The sequence below is a fragment of the Oncorhynchus mykiss genome, chromosome 2 (genome assembly GCF_013265735.2).
Source record: "Oncorhynchus mykiss isolate Arlee chromosome 2, USDA_OmykA_1.1, whole genome shotgun sequence".
NCBI classification, from domain to species: Eukaryota; Metazoa; Chordata; class Actinopteri; order Salmoniformes; family Salmonidae; genus Oncorhynchus; species Oncorhynchus mykiss.
The window spans coordinates 98332238-98354554 of record NC_048566.1 but is presented as its reverse complement, the minus strand read 5'-3'; the positions used below and the strand labels follow the sequence as shown (position 1 = coordinate 98354554).

General features: G+C 42.9%; 1 protein-coding gene across 1 annotated transcript in view; it reads left to right on the top strand.

Moving 5' to 3' along the window:
- Positions 1-2069: 2069 nt before the first annotated feature.
- LOC110500713 (homeobox protein aristaless-like 4) overlaps positions 2070-22317 on the top strand; it is a 39463-nt gene continuing 19215 nt past the window's right edge. Inside the window, exon 1 of the mRNA XM_021578235.2 lies at positions 2070-2801. Within this exon, the coding sequence (XP_021433910.2) occupies positions 2447-2801 (355 nt within the window). The 5' untranslated portion in view covers positions 2070-2446. The remainder of the gene's footprint in view (positions 2802-22317) is intronic.

The following is a 22317-nucleotide window of genomic DNA, read 5'->3' as shown; positions in this document are numbered from 1 at the left end:
CTATTTAGTACGTAGAAATATATAGGCTATAGTACGTAAAATATATAGGCTAAAACCAAAACAGTATCGGCACTTCTCAACAAATTTGGCACAATGTTTGCCAGGGTCACAACGAAAAGTCACATCCCACTCACTGGGTACACACTGGTTGAATCAACGATGTTTCCACGTCATTTTAATGAAATTACGTTGAAACAACGTGGAGAAGACATTGAATTGAGGTCTGTGCCCAGTGGTATTTTACATTCATCCATATAGGCTACAGGCTACATAATTTAAATATGCATCACAATGTGTTAGTGCTTATTTACATAGATGTAGGGCTCTCCTAAATATATATACATACATCAACTCAGAACAAAAATAAACTTCCCTTTTTCAGGACCCTGTCTTTCAAAGACAATTCGTAAACATCTAAATAACTTCACAGATCTTCATTGTAAAGGGTTTAAACACCATGCTTGTTCAATCAACCATAAACTATTTATTATTTTCAGTGACACCAAGCGACAGTGGATTAACTGCCTTGTTCAGGGGCAGAATAACAGATCTGTACCTTGTCAGCTAGGGGATTCGATCTTGCAACCTTTCGGTTACTAGTCCAACGGTCTAACAACTAGGCTACCTGCCGCCCCAGATGCACGAGTTGAAAGGTCGTTAAGACACTAACAATTTACAGACGGTAGGCAATTAAGGTCACAGTTAGGAAAACTTAGGACACTAAAGAGGCCTTTCTACTGACTCTGAAAAACACCAAAAGAAAGATGCCCAGGGTCCCTGCTCATCGGCGTGAACGTGCCTTAGGCATGCTGCATGGAGGCATGAGGACTGCAGATGTGGCCAGGGCAATAAATTGCGATGTTCGTAGTGAGACACCACAGACAGTGCTACAGGGAGACAGGACGGACAGCTGATCATCCTCGCAGTGGCAGAAAACGTGTAACAAAACCTGCACAGGATCTGAACATCACACCTGCGGGACAGGTACAGGATGGCAACAAAAACTTCCAGAGTTACACCAGGAACGTACAATTCCTCCATCAGTGATCAGACTGTCCGCAATAGTCTGAGAGAGGCTTGACTGAGAGTCAAGTTTTGTCTCACCAGGGGTGATGGTCGGATTTGCATTTATCGTCGAAGGAATGAGCTTTACACCGAGGCCTGTACTCTGGAGTGGGATCGATTTGGAGGTGGAGGGTCCTTCATGATCTGGGGCGGTGTGTCACAGCATCATGGGACTGAGCTTGTTGTCATTGCAGGCAATCTCAACCCTGTGCGTTACAGGGAAGACATCCTCCTCCCTCATGTGGTACCCTTCCTGCAGGCTCGTCCTGACATGGCCCTCCAGCATGACAATGCCACCAGCCATACTGCTCATTCTACGTGTGATTTCCTGCAAGACCGGAATGTCAGTGTTCTGCCATGGCCAGCGAAGAGCCCGAAACTCAATCCCATTGAGCACATCTGGGACCTGTTGGATCGGAGGGTGAGGTCTAGGGCCATTCCTCCCAGAAATGTCTGGGTACTTGCAGGTGCCTTGGTGGAAGAGTGGGGTAACATCTCACAGTAAAAACTGGCAAATCTGGTGCAGTCCATGAGGAGGAGATGCACTGCAGTACTTAATGCAGCTGGTGGCCACACCAGATACTGACTGTTACTTTTGATTTTGACCCCCGTTTGTTCAGGGACACATTATTCCATTTCTGTTAGTCACATGTCTGTGGAACTTGTTCAGTTTATGTCTCAGTTGTTGAATCTTGTTATGTTCATACAAATATTTACACATGTTAAATTCACTGAAAATGAATGCAGTTGACAGTGAGAGGACAATTCTTTTTTTTTGTTGCTGAGTTTATATATATATTTATATATATATATTTATATCCGGTTAAATAAAAGGGGAAAATATAATTGACTCAGAGCAATTATCTCTCATGTGCACAAGATGTGCATTTATCAAAGCAGTCCTATTAACTCCTAATCAAATGAATGTCATGTGTTGTGTCTCCCTCGTGTTTACAAAGAAAACAAGAAAAAAAATGTCCCTCTTGCTTGACCTCCCATTTTCCATCTCCATCTCTGTTGTCTGAGTAATAACAGAGCTGGTTTGGCGCTGACTTTCACTAGTGTCGTGTGCAGAGGACTTTAGTGGGACCAGCAGTGGCATCGTCTGTAAAGCAACGGCATTTTGGTTCCTTACCCCGGTAAACCTTCAGGGGGATTTCTTTGCATTCATTTGTTCAGTCTTCTGCAAGTCTCTGGAAAACATCTACTTCGTTTTATAACCAACCCCAGATGCGGCAGTGTGTGTGAGAGTGTGTGTGAGAGTGTGTGTTCGCCAGTGCTTGAGAGAAAGGGTTCTTGCTGCAAGGGGAAAAGGAGAACGAAGAAACAAACGGTTTGGATTTTTTCAATTCAATTTTTTGCGGGGTGATTTTTTTTAGGAATGAACGCAGATACGTGCGTTTCATACTGTGATATGACATCCATAGATTCATATTATAACACGCCTTCGCCACACGGTAGGGATCAACAACCATCGGATCCCTTCAGAATATTCCAACCGAGTGAAACCAAATACAGCCCAACGTTCCTACCCAAAGGACAACAGGGTTACGAGGAGAAGTCTCGGAGTCCTTTCCAACAGGAGTGCCAGTCACTGGATGACGGCACAGAGGAGGGCAACAACTTCAACAAATACCACCTCTTCATGCAACGACCGACCTGCAAAACACCCCCGGAAGGCGAAAAACTCCACCAGGAAAGCGGAGGACACAACGACGCGCTCATCCCCTGCTATGGTGAGTTCCAAACGGTTCAACATCCCAAAGGTTCTTGAAACAAACGCGCTCAAAACTGGTGCCTTGACTAAAATCCAAACATCCTATTCATATTTGTACAGGTTGAAACATCATATTCATATTTGTACAGGTTCAAACATCCTATTCATATTTGTAACAGGTTCCACTCAAATAAAAAGTTATTCTTTAAATCTAATTTTGCGAGGCAACGAAAGCAAAATAAACGTTTCGGCGCTAGGCCATCGTCTGTCAATCAGCACCCGAACATACAAAAAAAGCAACGGATAGGTTACTGAACTAACAACCAGGAACCGTGTGGGCAAGGGGCCATAACAACAGTTACAAATGTGCAGATTTTATGAGGCCAGAGTGTAACTGGAGTAAATTAGAGCGAACCCAGCATTTTATACAATCCCTTAAATCCTCCATCTATCAGGAAGACAGACGCATGCTATCTCTTAGAAACTACATGACCGTAGATATTTTATGAAACCACGTTGTTGGTTGAGCTCAATGCAATCATGACAAATAACGTTGAACGATTTCATTCTGGCATAGCCTTGCCTATTCTGTATGATTTTTTTGTTGTTTGTTGTCTGTGCTGATATTTTGATGACTTGACCTCAACAGCATACGGTAGCCTAATAGTTTATGTTTGAATATCTACACTATACTTTCTTAACACATCAGCAAACATCATACATGAGGCTACCAACTTATCCAACATATATAGCACGCTGTCACTTTTGTTCAACACAAGTAAGGGGAGCTAATTAGACTGTGATTATTTTTTAAGATTTTGAATGAGCTATAAGGTATAGCGTAGAGGATAGCGTAGAGGATAGCGTAGAGGATAGCGTAGAGGATCGCGTAGAGGCTCCGACCAGTCTCTGAAATTTGACATTTAAGCAATAAACTGAAAACTATACGGTTCGATGATATATTGCACCACTTCTCACCAAAGGAATAGACTTCAACACACACACACACACACACACACACACACACACACACACACACACACGCACACACACAGCTATGTCTTACTATACTTGGGAGGACTTTTTGATTCCCATTCAAAACCCAAAACCTGACCCTAACTCTTACCCTCATTTGTACTCTAACCTTAACCCCTAAACCTAACCCTAACTCTTAACCCCTAAACCTAAACCTAACTCTTAACCCCTAAACCTATCCCTAACTCTAAGCCCTAAACCTAACCCTAACACTTTAGCCCTAAACCTAACCCTAACTCTTAGCCCTAAACCTAACCCTAACTCTTAGCCCTAAACCTAACCTCCAAATCCTAACCCCAGCTCTAACCCTTAACCTCATTTGTACTCTAACCTTAACCCCTAAACCTAACCCTAACTCTTAACCCCTAAACCTAACCCTAACTCTTAGCCCTAAACCTAACCTCCAAACCCTAACCCTAGTTCTAACCCTAAACCTAACCTCCAAACCCTAACCCTAGTTCTAACCCTAAATCTAACCCCTAAGCCTAAAATATTTTTATTATAAGTGAAGACTGGTAAAATGTTCTCACTTCTCTGAAATGTAGTTGGTTTACTATTCTTGTGAGGACTTCTGGTACTACCAAGTGTAGTAAAACGTGTACACACACACACACACACACACGCACGCGCACGCACGCGCACACACACACGTGCATTGAGGCAAAAGGACAGGCATCAAAGTGTAAAGTATAAATTTGAACAATCATACACGCATATGCATGCATTATGGTTGTGGTTAGACACACATTTGTAAATCACGGCCTGCCATCTAAAACCATTGTCTTTACAAGATCTAACGATAGGATAGGAACGCACGGGCCACCTGGCAGGGTTTAGTAAACGGATGTGGATGTCTTTTGGAAAGGATACATTTTTGCTCCCTTAAAGTGAGCAAAGTGTTCGTTTTCCCAATATCAAAAAAAAAAAAGATATTGCTCCAGTTCAGTTACATGTATAAGATATTAACGAAGCAAACATTTAATAATAGACCCGGAGAATAGAAATCGTGTTTTATAATGACACAGATTTGAATTATGATTTTAATAATCTCTCGGCACTTGCGTTTAGGTCCTAAAACCATCAGGTCAAAATCCTACAGGCTAATGATTGAAATAAACTACAGTCTAAACTCGTTGTGCTAACTCTTTTCGCGCACGGCATAGATTTTTTTTTGTGGGGGCAGAAATTAACCAACCCAACATGCTTTGTTTCGTACGCCACATTCTTATTAAATTCACTGACTGTATGGCACGGCTATGGACAGCTGAAGACGCGCGGATTTGACTTTCACCAAGGCCGCAGGACGCAAATTAAACCACAAGATACTTAATAACGTGACGCTCTTTCGTGTTACACTGTGGTTCCAAGTTCATAGCAATTTAGAAGATTAGTTGTAGTAATATCATGACGACTCGATGGTGAACGCAGGATTAGGGCATAATGATAACGTAAATTAGCATAACACAGCGTAATGACTTTGGCAAGAGACGTGAATCATGTTCGAAACGGCAAAGAGTTGCGAATGCAATATAGGCCTACCATTTCCTGGATTGATGCCCTTCAGTATTAATAAAGTAAAACACACACACACACACACACACACACACACACACACACACACACACACACACACACACACACACACACACACACACACACACACACACACACACATATATATATATATAGCAAAACTGAAACTAAAATAATCTAGTTTTGTGTTTAAACAGAGCCCAAAGAAAGGGAATAAAGGTATAATTATGCTCTCACATCGTTTACATATTTGTTCCAGAGAATAACGAGCATTTAAGCTATTTCATAGTGACTGTTATAAAGATGTAACGACACAGTTTGTGTTGCTGATCCAATGCGCGACCTTTGGAGTGGTTGTGTCTTTTACAAGGCAGGGGAGATTTTAAAGAGAAATAACAGCCCGTTCATTAAATCTAGATGAAATCTGACTTTAACAAAGGAAAAGCCTTTTAAAACACCAAAAACAGAGACAGAAAACAATGATTATATCCTAATAATAATGTCATTTAGCGCCACATTATTATTATCATTATTATTATTATTAGTGGATCTATTTATTAAATTAATAATTTATTTATTGTCTCAAAATTTAACTTAATTTTTTTATCTTAATATTATTTAAAAGAAAAAGTAAACTCGAGCTAATTCCTAAAAACAATAACTGCTGCGCGGACTATAGACCGTTACCAACTGAACTAGTGTATAATAACAATAATAATTTGGTTTAATTTGCATTTAATTTCCAATCGAAATTCAATAACGTCTAAAAGCGTGAATTCCAAATGACAAGCGGCAACATGACTTAGGGTACAAAAACTAACACCGAGGAGGATCAGATTGTATTATAACGAGTTTCTGCCGTAACTGCCAGCACACAACCAGGCCAAAATACACCCCATAAAGCGGAAAGTAAACTGGTTTTCCCGTGACTGCAAACAATGGGAGTCAGGCCTCTTATACCGAGTGAAATCGTTATCTCACTGTGTATAGTGTGTGTGTTTTATTTCCTCAAGGTGAGAGCCAAGGTTAGAGTACCCCTCCATCGAACGAAAACATCTGGCAAAGTCCAATGACACAGCGAACCGTTTAAACGGCGATCATTAAATGCAATACGTTTCCCGGAGGAGAGCTCTGTAATGTTATTCTATAAAATGTTACAGCCAGATAGATAGATAGCTTCGGGGAGGATATAGTGTTGGGAGGTTAGCTAAAGCCTCAGGCATCAACTGGCTTGTGTTATCATGTGAGGGGTTTTGGTAGTCTACTCACCCGGAGGAGATATTGCACAACCTCGTTGTATCGTAACTACATGCGCGTCAACGGTTTATTATGAGTGACATGGGAATGGTATGGTGCACTTTTCTAGTGTTGGAGGACAATGGGCATGCCTTTTTTTTAGTTCATTATGACACGTCTGCTAACACACACACACACACACACACACACACACACACACACACACACGCACACGCACTCGCACACGCACACGCACACACGCACACGCACACTCACACACACACACACACACGCGCACACACACAACATGAATTCTTGGCAGTGAAGGTGCAGTATATCCCCGCTATATTCACACCTATCTTGGAACACAGGCAGACAGCCGTCATGCTTAGGCAAAAATAACATTTTTTTTCTCACAGTTGACATTTAATGTACTTTTCTACTTTCTGATTTAACAAGTCTTTATTACTGTTCATTGGCTTTGCTCTTTTCACATATTTCGGGAATATTTACAACGATTTACCTCTCCTTAGACACTGACCACAACAAATCAACTATATTGCTCGTCTTATACCAGGCATTATCATAATTTAACGAGGCTCGTTCACACCCACAGAGCATTTGCGCAAAATGGTAATAACGCTTCAGTGTTTTACGCAAAATAGTACGCGGCGTCATCTGGATATGTGGGCAACAGAAGTTCCACATTCACCTTCTGCTACCATTTCTGTCGAGCCGTCTACGCGTACAGTTTGACGCGTAGGTTCGATAAATCCAACAACTGCACCACACCGAACGCACTGCAACTGCCTCATGCAAACACAATGCTGCGAGGCAAACGCAGCGTTTTCATTGGAAATGAATGTAATTCTGTTGTACCAAAAATGCAACGGCGCTGTCGGTGTGATCGACGAGTAACACTACCAAAGATGTGGCCTTAGGCTTTGGTCGTATACACGCGCTAAAGGCTAGTGCACTCAGGCAATGCATGGGACAACAGGACCACGGGACGTTATAGGAGCTATAGATGAAAACCTCTATGGTCTGTACCTTTGGGACTGTGAGCCTCAACCTATATAAACGTGTACCTGACCACAGACAACAATGACTGAGAGCAAACCACCGTAGAGCTGATGGCGTGCTAGCAGAGCAGGAGTCTGCAGGAATGTAGACCAGGCCGTACCCAGCCACACAGCACTACAGGAGAGTTAGCTACCCCCATTAATGCAAGCCAGATGTGTATTTGTGTGTCCCAAATGGCACCCTATTCCCTATACAGTGCACTACTTTTAACCAGTGAATATAGGGTACTATATATAGGGAATAGGGTTCTATAGGGCTCTGGTCTAAAGTAGTGCACTATATAGGGAATAGGGTTCTATAGGGCTCTGGTCTAAAGTAGTGCACTATATAGGGAATAGGGTTCTATAGGGCTCTGGTCTAAAGTAGTGCACTATATAGGGAATAGGGTGCCATTTGGAATGCTGCCTGTAAATGACTTCTATAGTTATTATTTGAGACTCCACAACACGGTCCCTCCAAAGCCACAGAGTCTGTCAGATGGACCGTGAGATGACAGAGTGGGACTGGTGTACGTAACCCCGTTTCACCAATGCCCCCAAGTAAATAAACCAAACGTCAGAAATGGGTTTCGGGTTCTGGAGCGCCATTTTGAGTGATTAGGGAGAACGGTGTGTGAGTGTGTGTGTGTGTGTTTGTGTGTCTTGAGGGAGGGAGGGAGGGGGGGGGGGGGGGGGCAGGCGTGAGTAGGGTGAATGTTTACATTCACATATCGTCTTGCATCATGGGTCTCTGAGTTTTTTTCAGTACTTTGATGTGGGATAATGTTGTAGTTTTCAGCCGTATCTGGAGAAAGGTGAAGAAAATACTGACATATCATGCCCTTTATTTTGTTTCAGGATTACTGACATTAAGCGTCTCCAGAAGATACTTTCGATAACAAGTTAGTTAGCTCGTTGTGAACACTGCATCTGAGATCAACTGAGGGCTAAGTGAAACATCTGGATAACAGAGAGCTGATCTCCTCATCATAATGACATGACATGACTCTCACTTAGTGTAGTCTGGCAGCGGCTGTGGGAAAAGACTATACTACACACGGTTACTGTGTGATGCCGATGGTACACCTACCACAATGCCTTGTGTTCAGGGACTCAACGTCCTGACCTAGAGACCATTTATATGGTAATAAAACACATTATGAAAAAAATGACTTGAAGTGGAGGTTTTAGATGTAAGATTTTGACTAATCTTATTTATCTTGTTTTAAATGATTATGAGACGGTAGAATTCACCACAGATGGGTGTTTTCATCATTACATTCTGCACCGCTACGACTTGGAGGATTCATCACAGATGGGTGTTTTCATCATTACATTCTGCACCACTACGACTTGGAGGATTCACCACAGATGGGTGTTTTCATCATTACATTCTGCACCACTACGACTTGGAGGATTCACCACAGATGGGTGTTTTCATCATTACATTCTGCACCGCTACGACTTGGAGGATTCACCACAGATGGGTGTTTTCATCATTACATTCTGCACCGCTACGACTTGGAGGATTCACTACAGATGGGTGTTTTCATCATTACATTCTGCACCGCTACGACTTGGAGGATTCACCACAGATGGGTGTTTTCATCATTACATTCTGCACCACTACGACTTGGAGGACACACCACAGATGTTGTCATAGAGTGGATATGTGTTTCTCAGCAGTAAAATAATATAACATCTCCTGGCTGTGTTGTGATGGCCTCCTGCCAGAGTTGGACACTGTGAATATGTGTTAGAAGAAGAACCAGGAAGTGATATCGCTGGTTATTTATGTGGTGATAGCGAACACATTGGATTGATAGTACTGAGAGACAGAGTAAGTGTCTGCATGGGAATATATTTGTGCCAAAATTATGTCCAATAGAAACAAACGATGGACAGTGTTCATGTCAAATGCACATAGTACATAGTCATGGGATACTGGTCACTTTAATAATGGAACACTGGTCACTTTATTAATGGAACACTGGTCACTTTATTAATGGAACACTAACACTAATAATGGAAATTGTTTAACTTGGGTCAAACGTTTCGGGTAGCCTTCCACAAGCTTCCCACAATAAGTTGGGTGAATTGTGGCCCATTCCTCCTGACAGAGCTGGTGTAACTGAGTCAGGTTAGTAGGCCTCCTTGCTCTCACACGCTTTTTCAGTTCTGGCCACACATTTTCTATAGGATTGAGGTCAGGGCTTTGTGATGGCCACTCCAATAACTTGACTTTGTTGTTCTTAAGACATTTTGCCACAACTTTGGAAGTATGCTTGGTGTCATTGTCCATTTGGAAGACCAATTTGCGACCAAGCTTTAACTTCCTGACTGATGTCTTGAGATGTTGCTTCAATATATCCACATAATTTTCCTCCCTCGTGATGCCATCTATTTCGTGAAGTGCACCAGTCCCTCCTGCAGCAAAGCACCCCCACAACATGATGCTGCCACCCCCGTGCTTCACGGTTGGGATGGTGTTCTTCGGCTTGCAAGCCTCCTCCTTTTTCCTCCAAACATAACGATGGTCATTATGGCCAAACAGTTCTATTTTTGTCTCATCAGACCAGAGGACATTTCTCCAAAAAGTACGATCTTTGTAGTCTGACTTTTTTTTAATGGTGGTTTTGGAGCAGTGGCTTCTTCCTTGCTGAGCAGCCTTTCAGGTTATGTCGATATAGGACACGTTTTACTGTGGATATAGATACTTTTCTACCCGTTTCCTCCACCATCTTCACGGATGATTTGCAGTTGTTCTGGGAATGATTTGCACTTTTCGCACCAAAGTACGTTCATCTCTAGAAGACAGAAAGCATCACCTTCCTGAGAGGTATGACGTCTGCGTGGTCCCATGGTGTTTATACTTGCATACAATTATTGTTTGTACAAATGAACGTGGTACCTTCAGGTGTTTGGAAATTGCTCCCAAGGATGATCCAGACTTGTGTAGGTTTACAACTTTTTTCTGAGGTCTTGGCTGATTTCTTTTAATTTCTTTTAATTTTCCCATGATGTCAAGCAAAGAGGCACTGAGTTTGAAGGTAGGCCTTGAAATACATCCACAGGTACACCTCCAATTGACTCAAATGATGTCAATTAGCCTACCAGAAGCTTCTAAAGCCATGACATAATATTCTGGAATTTTCCAAGCTGTTTAAAGGCACAGTCAACTTAGTGTATGTAAACTTCTGACCTACTGGAATTGTGATACGGTGAAATTATCTGTCTGTAAACAATTGTTGGAAAAATTACTTGTATCATGCACAAAGTAGATATCCTAAACGACTTTCCAAAACTATAGTTTGTTAACAAGACATTTGTGAAGTGGTTGAAAAACAAGTTTTAATGACTCCAACCTAAGTGTATGTAAACTTCCGTCTTCAACTGTAAAAAAAATTATGAATTTATGAAAATCTAAAAAGGTAAATAGAAAACACTTCAACTATAGTTGCAAACAAAATAAATATAGATATAAATAAATATAGATATAAATAAATATAGATATAAATATATAATATATATTTTTAGGGGCTTGTCTGTTTTGCATGTTATTTTGGTATTAATACGTGTCACATATCAGTTTGCATTTGGTACCTTTAGCACCAACGAAACCCTCGATTCTCGACGGTGTAAATTGGGGCAAGGTATTTGCAGATGTAAGTTGTAACGGCAGCTGTTCTCTCCTTCCATCTTCGTGGTTCTTTGCCATATGCTGTGCTGCGGGCAAAAGCCTCTTTCAACGTCAGAGTCAGGGGGTTTGTTTTGAGCACGCGACTGTACTTTCTGGGGTCTCATCCGTAGACTCTCTCTGTCCTGTTTCACACGATTCCTTCGTAGGTGGTACAAGAGGTTAGTGGTGTTCGGGACCGGCCGGCGGCATATTTTGCAGAGGACGGATTTTGGTCCATGTAAGACTTTTCATACCCAAACCACGTCCATGCGACCGAAGAAGTCCCTCTTTTAGGTATGAGCTCCGTGTCTCCGTGCTCTGTGTCACGTTCACTCTCCTCCATGTTTTTGTTTGTGTTGCATTTTTTATTTCACACTGCCGCAAAAGCGACGTTCCAAAACGACGAAAAATATTGCCGTAAAGAGTGTGATTTGCGACACAACTAAATAAACGATAGAGCATAATATGAAACGATAAACGCTTTTCTATCGTCACACGATATATATCGTCATATCGCCCAGCCCAACCATATGTGTTATTTCATAGTTTTTATTTTTATTTTATTCTAAAATGTAGAAAATAGTAAAAAATAAGAAAAACCCTGGTGTGTCCAAACTTATGACTGTTATGACTATAAGTATTCAGACCCTTTGCTATGAGACTCAAAATGTAGCTCAGGTGCATCCTGTTTCCATTGATCATCCTAAGAAATGTTTCCACAACTTGATTGGAGTCCACCTGTGGTAAATACAATTGATTGGACATGATTTGGAAAGTCACACACTTGTCTATATAAGGTCCCACAGTTGACAGCGCATGTCAGAGCAAAAAAAACAAGCAATGAGGTCAAAGGAATTGTTCGTAGAGCTCCGATACAGGATTTTGTCAAGGTACAAATCTGGGGGAGGTCCCCAAGAATGCGGTGGCCTCCATACTATTCTTATCCATTCTTATTGGAAGAAGTTTGGAACCACCAAGATTCTTCCTAGAGCTGGCTGGCCGCCCAGCCAAACTGAGCAATCGGGGGACAAGGGCCTTGGTTAGGGAGGAGACCATGAACCCGATGGTCACTCTGATAGAGCTCCAGAGTTCCTCTGTGGAGATGAGAGAACCTTCCAGAAGGACAACCATCTCTGCAGCACTTCGCCAATCAAGCCTTTATGGTAGAGTGGCCAGACAGAATCCACTCCTCAGTAAATTACACATGACAGACCACTTGGAGTTTGCCAAAAGCCACCTAAAGGACTCAGACCATGAGAAACAAGATTCTCTGTGGGGATGTTTTTTAGTGGCAGGGACTGGGAGACTAGTCAGAATCGAGGGAAAGATGAATGGAGCAAAGCACAGAGAGATCAAATGTATTTATATAGCCTTTCGTACATCAGCTGATATCTCAAAGTGCTGTACAGAAACCCAGCCTAAAACCACAAACAGCAAGCAATGCAGGTGTAGAAGCACGGTGGCTAGGAAAAACTCCCTTGAAAGGCCAAAACCTAGGAAGAAACCTAGAGAGGAACCAGGCTATGTGGGGTGGCCAGTCCTCTTCTGGCTGTGCCGGGTGGAGATTATAACAGAACATGGCCAAGATGTTCAAATGTTCATAAATGACCAGCATGGTCCAATAATAATAAGGCAGAACAGTTGAAACTGGAGCAGCAGCACGGCCAGGTGGACTGGGAACAGCAAGGAGTCATCATGTCAGGTAGTCCTGAGGCATGGTCCTAGGGCTCAGGTCCTCCGAGAGAGAGAAAGAAAGAGAGAAAGAGAGAATTAGAGAGAGCATACTTAAATTCACACAGGACACCGAATAGATCCTTGATGAAAACCTGCTCCAGAGCGATCAGGACCTCAGACTGGGGCGATGGTTCACCTTCCAACAGGACAACGGCCCTAAGCACACAGCCAAGACAACGCCGGAGTGGCTTTGGGACAAGTCTCTGAATGTCCTTGAGTGGCCCAACCAGACCCCGGACTAGAACCCGATCAAACATCTCTTGAGAGATCTGAAAATATCTGTGCAGCGACACTCCCCATCCAACCTGACAGAGCTTGAGAGGATCTGCAGAGAAGAATGGGAGAAACTCCCCAAATACAGGTGTGCCAAGCTTGTAGCGTCGTACCCAAGAACACTCGAGGCTGCAGCCGCTGCCAAAGGTGCTTCAACAAAGCACTGAGTAAAGGGTCTGAATACTTAAGTAAATGATTTTTTTCTTCCATTTTTAAATTTTTAAAACATTTGCAAAATCTTCTAAAAAACTGATTATACTTTGTCATTATGGGGTATTGTGATGTCATTATGGGGTATTGTGATGTCATTATGGGGTATTGTGATGTCATTATGGGGTATTGTGATGTCATTATGGGGTATTGTGTGTAGATTGATAAGGGATAAAAACAATTGAATCCATTTTAGAATAAGGCTGTAACGTAACAAAATGTTTCAAATGCTCTGTAGGAAAGTCTGTACTTAGCGATCATGTAATCATATTGTCATGATTTATTGCACTATTTTATCACTATTTTATCTGAACAGCGTTCCTCATCCCTTAGAACCCCATTTAATTACTTCCCTTACAAAAAAATAAAATAAAAACGGTAAAAATCTAATTACCACTTTCACATGTGAAAAATCTAATTACCACTTTCACATGTGAAAATGTAATTACCTCTTTCACATGTGAAAATGTAATTACCTCTTTCACATGTGAAAATCTAATTACCACTTTCACATGTGAAAATGTAATTACCTCTTTCACATGTGAAAATGTAATTACCACTTTCACATGTGAAAATCTAATTACCACTTTCACATGTGAAAATGTAATTACCACTTTCACATGTGAAAATCTAATTACCACTTTCACATGTGAAAATCTAATTACCACTTTCACATGTGAAAATGTAATTACCACTTTCACATGTGAAAATCTAATTACCACTTTCACATGTGAAAAATCTAATTACCACTTTCACATGTGAAAATCTAATTACCACTTTCACATGTGAAAATCTAATTACCACTTTCACATGTGAAAATCTAATTACCACTTTCACATGTGAAAATGTAATTACCACTTTCACATGTGAAAATCTAATTACCACTTTCATATGTGAGAAAGTAGCTCACATGCTGTCAAGTATATGTCATGGTACTCACCCACAAACAGTATCCCCGGTATTCCTGACTCACCCACAAACAGTATCCCCGGTATTCCTGACTCACCCACAAACAGTATCCCCGGTATTCCTGACTCACCCACAAACAGTATCCTCGGTATTCCTGACTCACCCACAAACAGTATCCTCGGTATTCCTGACTCACCCACAAACAGTATCCCCGGTATTCCTGACTCACCCACAAACAGTATCCTCGGTATTCCTGACTCACCCACAAACAGTATCCCCGGTATTCCTGACTCACCCACAAACAGTATCCTCGGTATTCCTGACTCACCCACAAACAGTATCCTCGGTATTCCTGACTCACCCACAAACAGTATCCTCGGTATTCCTGACTCACCCACAAACATCTATTCTATTGCCAGTATTCCTGCCTGCTGAGCTCTCTCTCTCTCTCTCTCAATTTAATTCAGTTCAATGGGCTTTATTGGCATGGGAAACATATGCCAAAGCAAGTGAAGTAGATAATATACAAAAGTGAAATATCCCCGGTCTCTCTCTGTCTGTCTGTCTCTCTCTCTCTCTGTCTCTCTCTGTCTCTGTCTCTGTCTCTGTCTGTCTCTCTCTGTCTCTGTCTCTCTCTCTCTCTCTCTCTCTCTGTGTCTCTGTCTCTCTGTCTCTGTCTCTGTGTCTCTGTCTCTGTCTCTGTGTCTCTCTCTCTCTGTGTCTCTGTCTCTGTGTCTCTGTCTCTCTCTCTCTCTCTGGCTGTGTCTCTGTCTCTCTCTCTCTCTGTGTCTCTGTGTGTGTCTCTCTCTCTCTCTCTGTGTCTCTGTCTCTCTGTCTCTGTCTCTGTTTCTCTGTCTCTGTCTCTGTCTATGTTTCTCTCTCTCTGTGTCTCTGTCTCTCTCTCTCTGTGTCTCTGTCTCCCTGTCTCTGTCTCTCTCTCTCTCTATGTCGCTGTCTCTGTCTCTGTCTCTCTGTCTCTGTCTCTGTTTCTCTGTCTCTGTCTCTCTGTCTCTCTCTCTCTCTGTGTCTATGTTTCTCTGTCTCTGTCTGTGTCTCTCTCTGTGTCTGTATCTCTGTCTCTGTGTCTCTGTCTCTGTATCTCTGTCTCTGTGTCTCTGTCTCTGTGTCTCTGTCTCTGTGTCTCTGTCTCTGTCTCTGTCTGTGTCTCTCTGTCTCTGTCTCTGTCTGTGTCTCTCTGTCTCTGTCTGTGTCTGTGTCTATGTCTCTGTCTCTGTCTGTGTCTGTGTCTGTGTCTGTGTCTCTGTCTCTGTCTGTGTCTCTCTGTCTGTGTCTGTGTCTGTGTCTGTGTCTGTGTCTGTGTCTCTGTCTGTGTCTCTGTGTCTGTGTCTGTGTCTCTGTCTCTGTCTCTGTTTCTCTGTCTCTGTCTCTGTCTGTGTCTCTGTCTCTGTCTCTGTCTGTGTCTCTGTTTCTCTGTCTCTGTCTCTGTTTCTCTGTCTGTGTCTCTGTCTCTGTCTCTGTATGTGTCTCTGTCTCTGTTTCTCTGTCTGTGTCTCTGTCTCTGTATGTATCTCTGTCTCTGTCTGTGTCTCTGTCTCTGTCTCTGTCTGTGTCTGTGTCTGTGTCTGTCTGTCTGTGTCTCTGTCTCTGTCTCTGTCTCTGTCTCTGTTTCTGTGTCTGTGTCTCTGTCTGTGTCTCTCTGTCTGTGTCTCTGTCTCTGTCTGTCTCTGTCTGTGTTTGCTCCCTGCTGTCTTGGCGAACACAGCCATGACACTTTTCTCTGGAGGAGTAGCCAAGATTCCATTGCATTGGCTCCAAATGTTGTGCATAGACAGAAACGTGTGTGCGAGCGAGAGTGTGTGTGTGTGTGTGTGAGCGAGAGTGTGTGTGTGTGCGTGCGAGAGTGTGTGTGTGTGTGTGTGTGTGCGAGCGAGAGTGTGTGTTTGTGTGAGCGAGAGTGTGTGTGTGTGTGTGTGTGTGTGTGCGAGCGAGCGAGAGTGTGTGTGTGTGTGTGTGTGTGCGAGCGAGCGAGAGTGTGCGTGTGAGTATTGTGGGGGGTGGGGTGGGGGGAGGGCTTAGGTCTCAATAATTCTCATTCAAAAAGTAATCTGCATACACACATAGAACATCATTCACATAAACTACCGTTCACATAGAACATCATTCACATAAACTACCGTTCACATAGAATATCATTCACATAAACTACCGTTGACATAGACTATCATTCACCTAAACTACCGTTCACATAGACTATCATTCACATAAACTACCGTTCACATAGAATATCATTCACATAAACTACCGTTCACATAGAATATCATTCACATAAACTACCGTTCACATAGACTATCATTCACATAAACTACCGTTCACATAGACTATCATTCACATAAACTACCGTTCACATAGACTATCATTCACATAAACTACCGTTCACATAGACTATCATTCACATAAACTACCGTTCACATAGAATATCATTCACATAAACTACCGTTCACATAGACTATCATTCACATAAACTACCGTTCACATAGACTATCATTCACATAAACTACCGTTCACATAGAATATCATTCACATAAACTACCGTTCACATAGACTATCATTCACATAAACTACCGTTCACATAGACTATCATTCACATAAACTACCGTTCACATAGAATATCATTCCCCTTTTTTGTGAAGGTTTATCTGTGATAAGCAGCAGACTTCTTGATTTAGCGAAGGTCAGACATTTACCGGTGTTTCATCCCAGTCAGAAACAGAGAGAAAACATCAAAGTGTAATTTAACTGTCCGTAAAGCGGCAGGGTGCCCTCTTTTATAGGATGAGATGGGAAGGGTCAACTGAAGGCACATAAAATAAACACTATAAATTAGCTACCTGGGGAATGACCAAACCCTAAAGAGGGGAGGCTTTTAAAAAAGACAGAGATACTGTTTTTAATAAGTCATAGTACCATAGACATCAACCCTTTCTCTACTCAGACTTCATTCTAAAGTGTCAATGCACAGTTTGTTCTTGATTAGTCTTTACGTTGATTTAACTCAATATAGTTCAGTCAGACCAGGAATGAATGAATGAATGAATGTATGTCTGTATGTATGTATGTCTGTATGTATGTATGTATGTCTGTATGTATGTATGTCTGTATGTCTGTATGTATGTCTGTATGTATGTATGTATGTATGTCTGTATGTATGTATGTCTGTCTGTATGTCTGTCTGTCTGTCTGTCTGCCTTTCTGCCTTTCTGTCTGTCTGACTGCGAGTTCAGGCTCAGTTGTGTTCCGTACAGTGTTAGAGGAGGCTCATCTCCCAGATGTATCTGAGGACTACGGAGATATCAATGCAAGCGACTGGTTCCTACAGGAATGCAAGATTCCGGGGGTGTGGGGGGGAAACACTCCTGACTTGAACGAAGCAATTCATTGTTCCACATTTAAATAATAAAACAAGCATGAAATTCAAAATGAGAAAAGTCCCATGTTGTTTTTACAAGATATTAACCTCGGTAACAGTCAAACATTTAACTTGGGAGGTATTTTCATGTGTTACATTTGTCAGAATCTGACTAGTATGTAAAGGTTTCCTCCTTCAGTTGTTAAAATGTTGCAGAAAGAATGAATATAACCGATGTGATTTGAGAGTCAACGTTGGGATATCACTTCGCTCTGAAGCTGGCAGCGAGGGTCTAATTAGCCATCATTTTCACTCTCAACTTTGGGACACCTGTACTTTTGTACCTCCTCAGGCAAAATCTCTGAAACTAAAAACAAAATGATTTAGTATTGAAAAATAAAATTATGATATTGAAAGCAAAATATACTGTTAATTAACTCAAAAATATATTATTGCAGGATAATCAACAATAAAAAACATTTTGTAAATTAATGCAAAACCATTTTCAAAGACATCACGTATCATGTTCACTGTCTTCAAGCTCCCTGTCATAGATGAGCCAAGGTGCAGCGTGCATGTAATTCCACATCTTTAATAAAGTGAAACCTTCACAACAAAACAGGTAAACAGAAACCGACAGCACACAAACACACACAGAAAATAAATCATTACCCACAACATATGATGGGGAAAAAAGGCTGCCTAAGTATGATTCCCAATCAGAGACAACGATAGACAGCTGCCTCTGATTGGGAACCACACTCGGCCAAAAACAAAGAAATAGAAAACATAGAATGCCCACCCCAAATCAGGGCGTGACAACACGATAGCGATCAAGTGCAAACTCCCTCTTTTACTGCCTATTGTCCCTATCTCTGGTTATGTTACCCTGGACGTTTCTTTAGCTGACGTTTCAAGTTCTGACACATTGATTCCAGCAGCACCCTGCATCCCACTGATGGTTTGCCTCTGAAGCTAAGCAGAGCCAGTCCTGGATGGGAAACCAGATGGTGCTGGAAGTGGTGACGGAGTGTCAGTTGGGGTTGTTCTCCCCTCTATTCTTAAAGTTCAAATCCCAGTGTTCCAGGGCAGGGAGGTGATGTTACCCCTGTGTAGGTTGCCATCTCTGGGATGTTAAATGGATGTCCTCATTCTTCGAAAGTAATATACGACTAAGGCGTGTTAACCTCAGTTTTCTGGCTAAATGACCATCATGGCCACCTCATCATCCCACTCACCACTAATTGTGTCAGAGATCATGGACACCTCATCATCCCACTCACCACTAATTGTGTCAGAGATCATGGCCACCTCATCATCCCACTCACCACTAATTGTGGCAGAGATCATGGCCACCTCATCATCCCACTCACCACTAATTGTGGCAGAGATCATGGACACCTCATCATCCCACTCACCACTAATTGTGGCAGAGATCATGGACACCTCATCATCCCACTCACCACTAATTGTGTCAGAGATCATGGCCACCTCATCATCCCACTCACCACTAATTGTGGCAGAGATCATGGCCACCTCATCATCCCACTCACCACTAATTGTGTCAGAGATCATGGCCACCTCATCATCCCACTCACCACTAATTGTGGCAGAGATCATGGCCACCTCATCAACCCACTCACCACTAATTGTGTCAGAGATCATGGCCACCTCATCATCCCACTCACCACTAATTGTGGCAGAGATCATGGCCAACTCATCATCCCACTCACCACTAATTGTGTCAGAGATCATGGCCACCTCATCATCCCACTCACCACTAATTGTGTCAGAGATCATGGCCACCTCATCATCCCACTCACCACTAATTGTGGCAGAGATCATGGCCACCTCATCAACCCACTCACCACTAATTGTGTCAGAGATCATGGCCACCTCATCATCCCACTCACCACTAATTGTGTCAGAGATCATGGCCACCTCATCATCCCACTCACCACTAATTGTGTCAGAGATCGTGGCCACCCCATCATCCCACTCACCACTAATTGTGGCAGAGATCATGGCCACCTCATCATCCCACTCACCACTAATTGTGTCAGAGATCATGGCCACCCCATCATCCCACTCACCACTAATTGTGGCAGAGATCATGGCCACCTCATCATCCCACTCACCACTAATTGTGTCAGAGATCATGGCCACCCCATCATCCCACTCACCACTAATTGTGGCAGAGATCATGGCCACCTCATCATCCCACTCACCACTAATTGTGGCAGAGATCATGGCCACCTCATCATCCCACTCACCACTAATTGTGGCAGAGATCATGGCCACCTCATCATCCCACTCACCACTAATTGTGGCAGAGATCATGGCCACCTCATCATCCCACTCACCACTAATTTTGGCAGAGATCATGGCCACCTCATCAACCCACTCACCACTAATTGTGTCAGAGATCATGGCCACCTCATCATCCCACTCACCACTAATTGTGTCAGAGATCATGGCCACCCCATCATCCCACTCACCACTAATTGTGGCAGAGATCATGGCCACCTCATCATCCCACTCACCACTAATTGTGTCAGAGATCATGGCCACCCCATCATCCCACTCACCACTAATTGTGGCAGAGATCATAGTCACCTCATCATCCCACTCACCACTAATTGTGGCAGAGATCATGGCCACCTCATCATCCCACTCACCACTAATTGTGTCAGAGATCATGGCCACCTCATCATCCCACTCACCACTAATTGTGTCAGAGATCATGGCCACCTCATCATCCCACTCACCACTAATTGTGTCAGAGATCATGGCCACCTCATCATCCCACTCACCACTAATTGTGGCAGAGATCATGGCCACCTCATCAACCCACTCACCACTAATTGTGTCAGAGATCATGGCCACCTCATCATCCCACTCACCACTAATTGTGTCAGAGATCATGGCCACCTCATCATCCCACTCACCGCTAATTGTGTCAGAGATCGTGGCCACCCCATCATCCCACTCACCACTAATTGTGGCAGAGATCATGGCCACCTCATCATCCCACTCACCACTAATTGTGTCAGAGATCATGGCCACCCCATCATCCCACTCACCACTAATTGTGGCAGAGATCATGGCCACCTCATCATCCCACTCACCACTAATTGTGTCAGAGATCATGGCCACCCCATCATCCCACTCACCACTAATTGTGGCAGAGATCATGGCCACCTCATCATCCCACTCACCACTAATTGTGGCAGAGATCATGGCCACCTCATCATCCCACTCACCACTAATTGTGGCAGAGATCATGGCCACCTCATCATCCCACTCACCACTAATTGTGGCAGAGATCATGGCCACCTCATCATCCCACTCACCACTAATTTTGGCAGAGATCATGGCCACCTCATCAACCCACTCACCACTAATTGTGTCAGAGATCATGGCCACCTCATCATCCCACTCACCACTAATTGTGTCAGAGATCATGGCCACCCCATCATCCCACTCACCACTAATTGTGGCAGAGATCATGGCCACCTCATCATCCCACTCACCACTAATTGTGTCAGAGATCATGGCCACCCCATCATCCCACTCACCACTAATTGTGGCAGAGATCATAGTCACCTCATCATCCCACTCACCACTAATTGTGGCAGAGATCATGGCCACCTCATCATCCCACTCACCACTAATTGTGTCAGAGATCATGGCCACCTCATCATCCCACTCACCACTAATTGTGTCAGAGATCATGGCCACCTCATCATCCCACTCACCACTAATTGTGGCAGAGATCATGGCCACCTCATCATCCCACTCACCACTAATTGTGGCAAAGATCATGCCTCACCTCTCCACCATGCTAGCCGATGTGTGATGAGTGTTTTGGGCACAAAATGTTTGCTGTGCATCACCCAAGTGGGTTCCATGTGGTGGATGAGGGGAGCTTTCCCCCGTACTATGTAAAAGCACATCAGGAAGTAGAGAGATAGTATATAAATGAAATCCATGCCGTTAAAAAAGGTGGCATTTGATCGCGATTGAATTATCCTAGAAAATGATTCACAGAATGTGTTTTTTTTGCATTCATCACAATTCAAATGTTCGCTTATTTCTAAATGATTTCCTTGAAATATATATATATATATATTTGCTATCAATACTTTTGGGTTTATGTTTTGCTTTCAACATCATTATTTTTGTCTGCAATATCAAGAATTGAGTTCTCAACTTCAGAAGTTTTGATATTAATGAGACAAAAGTCACTCCACACAAAAGACAGAGGAACTAGCTCAAATGGAGGGTCGAGGTGGAAGCTGACGATTTGGGATTTAGCCACCAATAGACGGGTTGACCCGCTTCAGTTATTACATGAGGTCATGAACTCCCAACAAGTGGAGCTCTGAAGAAGGGTTTACTTGATAGAGGCGGGCTTTTAGGGGTGTTGTTATAGTAGACAGGGGTGTTGTTATGGCAGACAGGAGTATTATTATGGTAGACAGGAGTGTTGTTATGG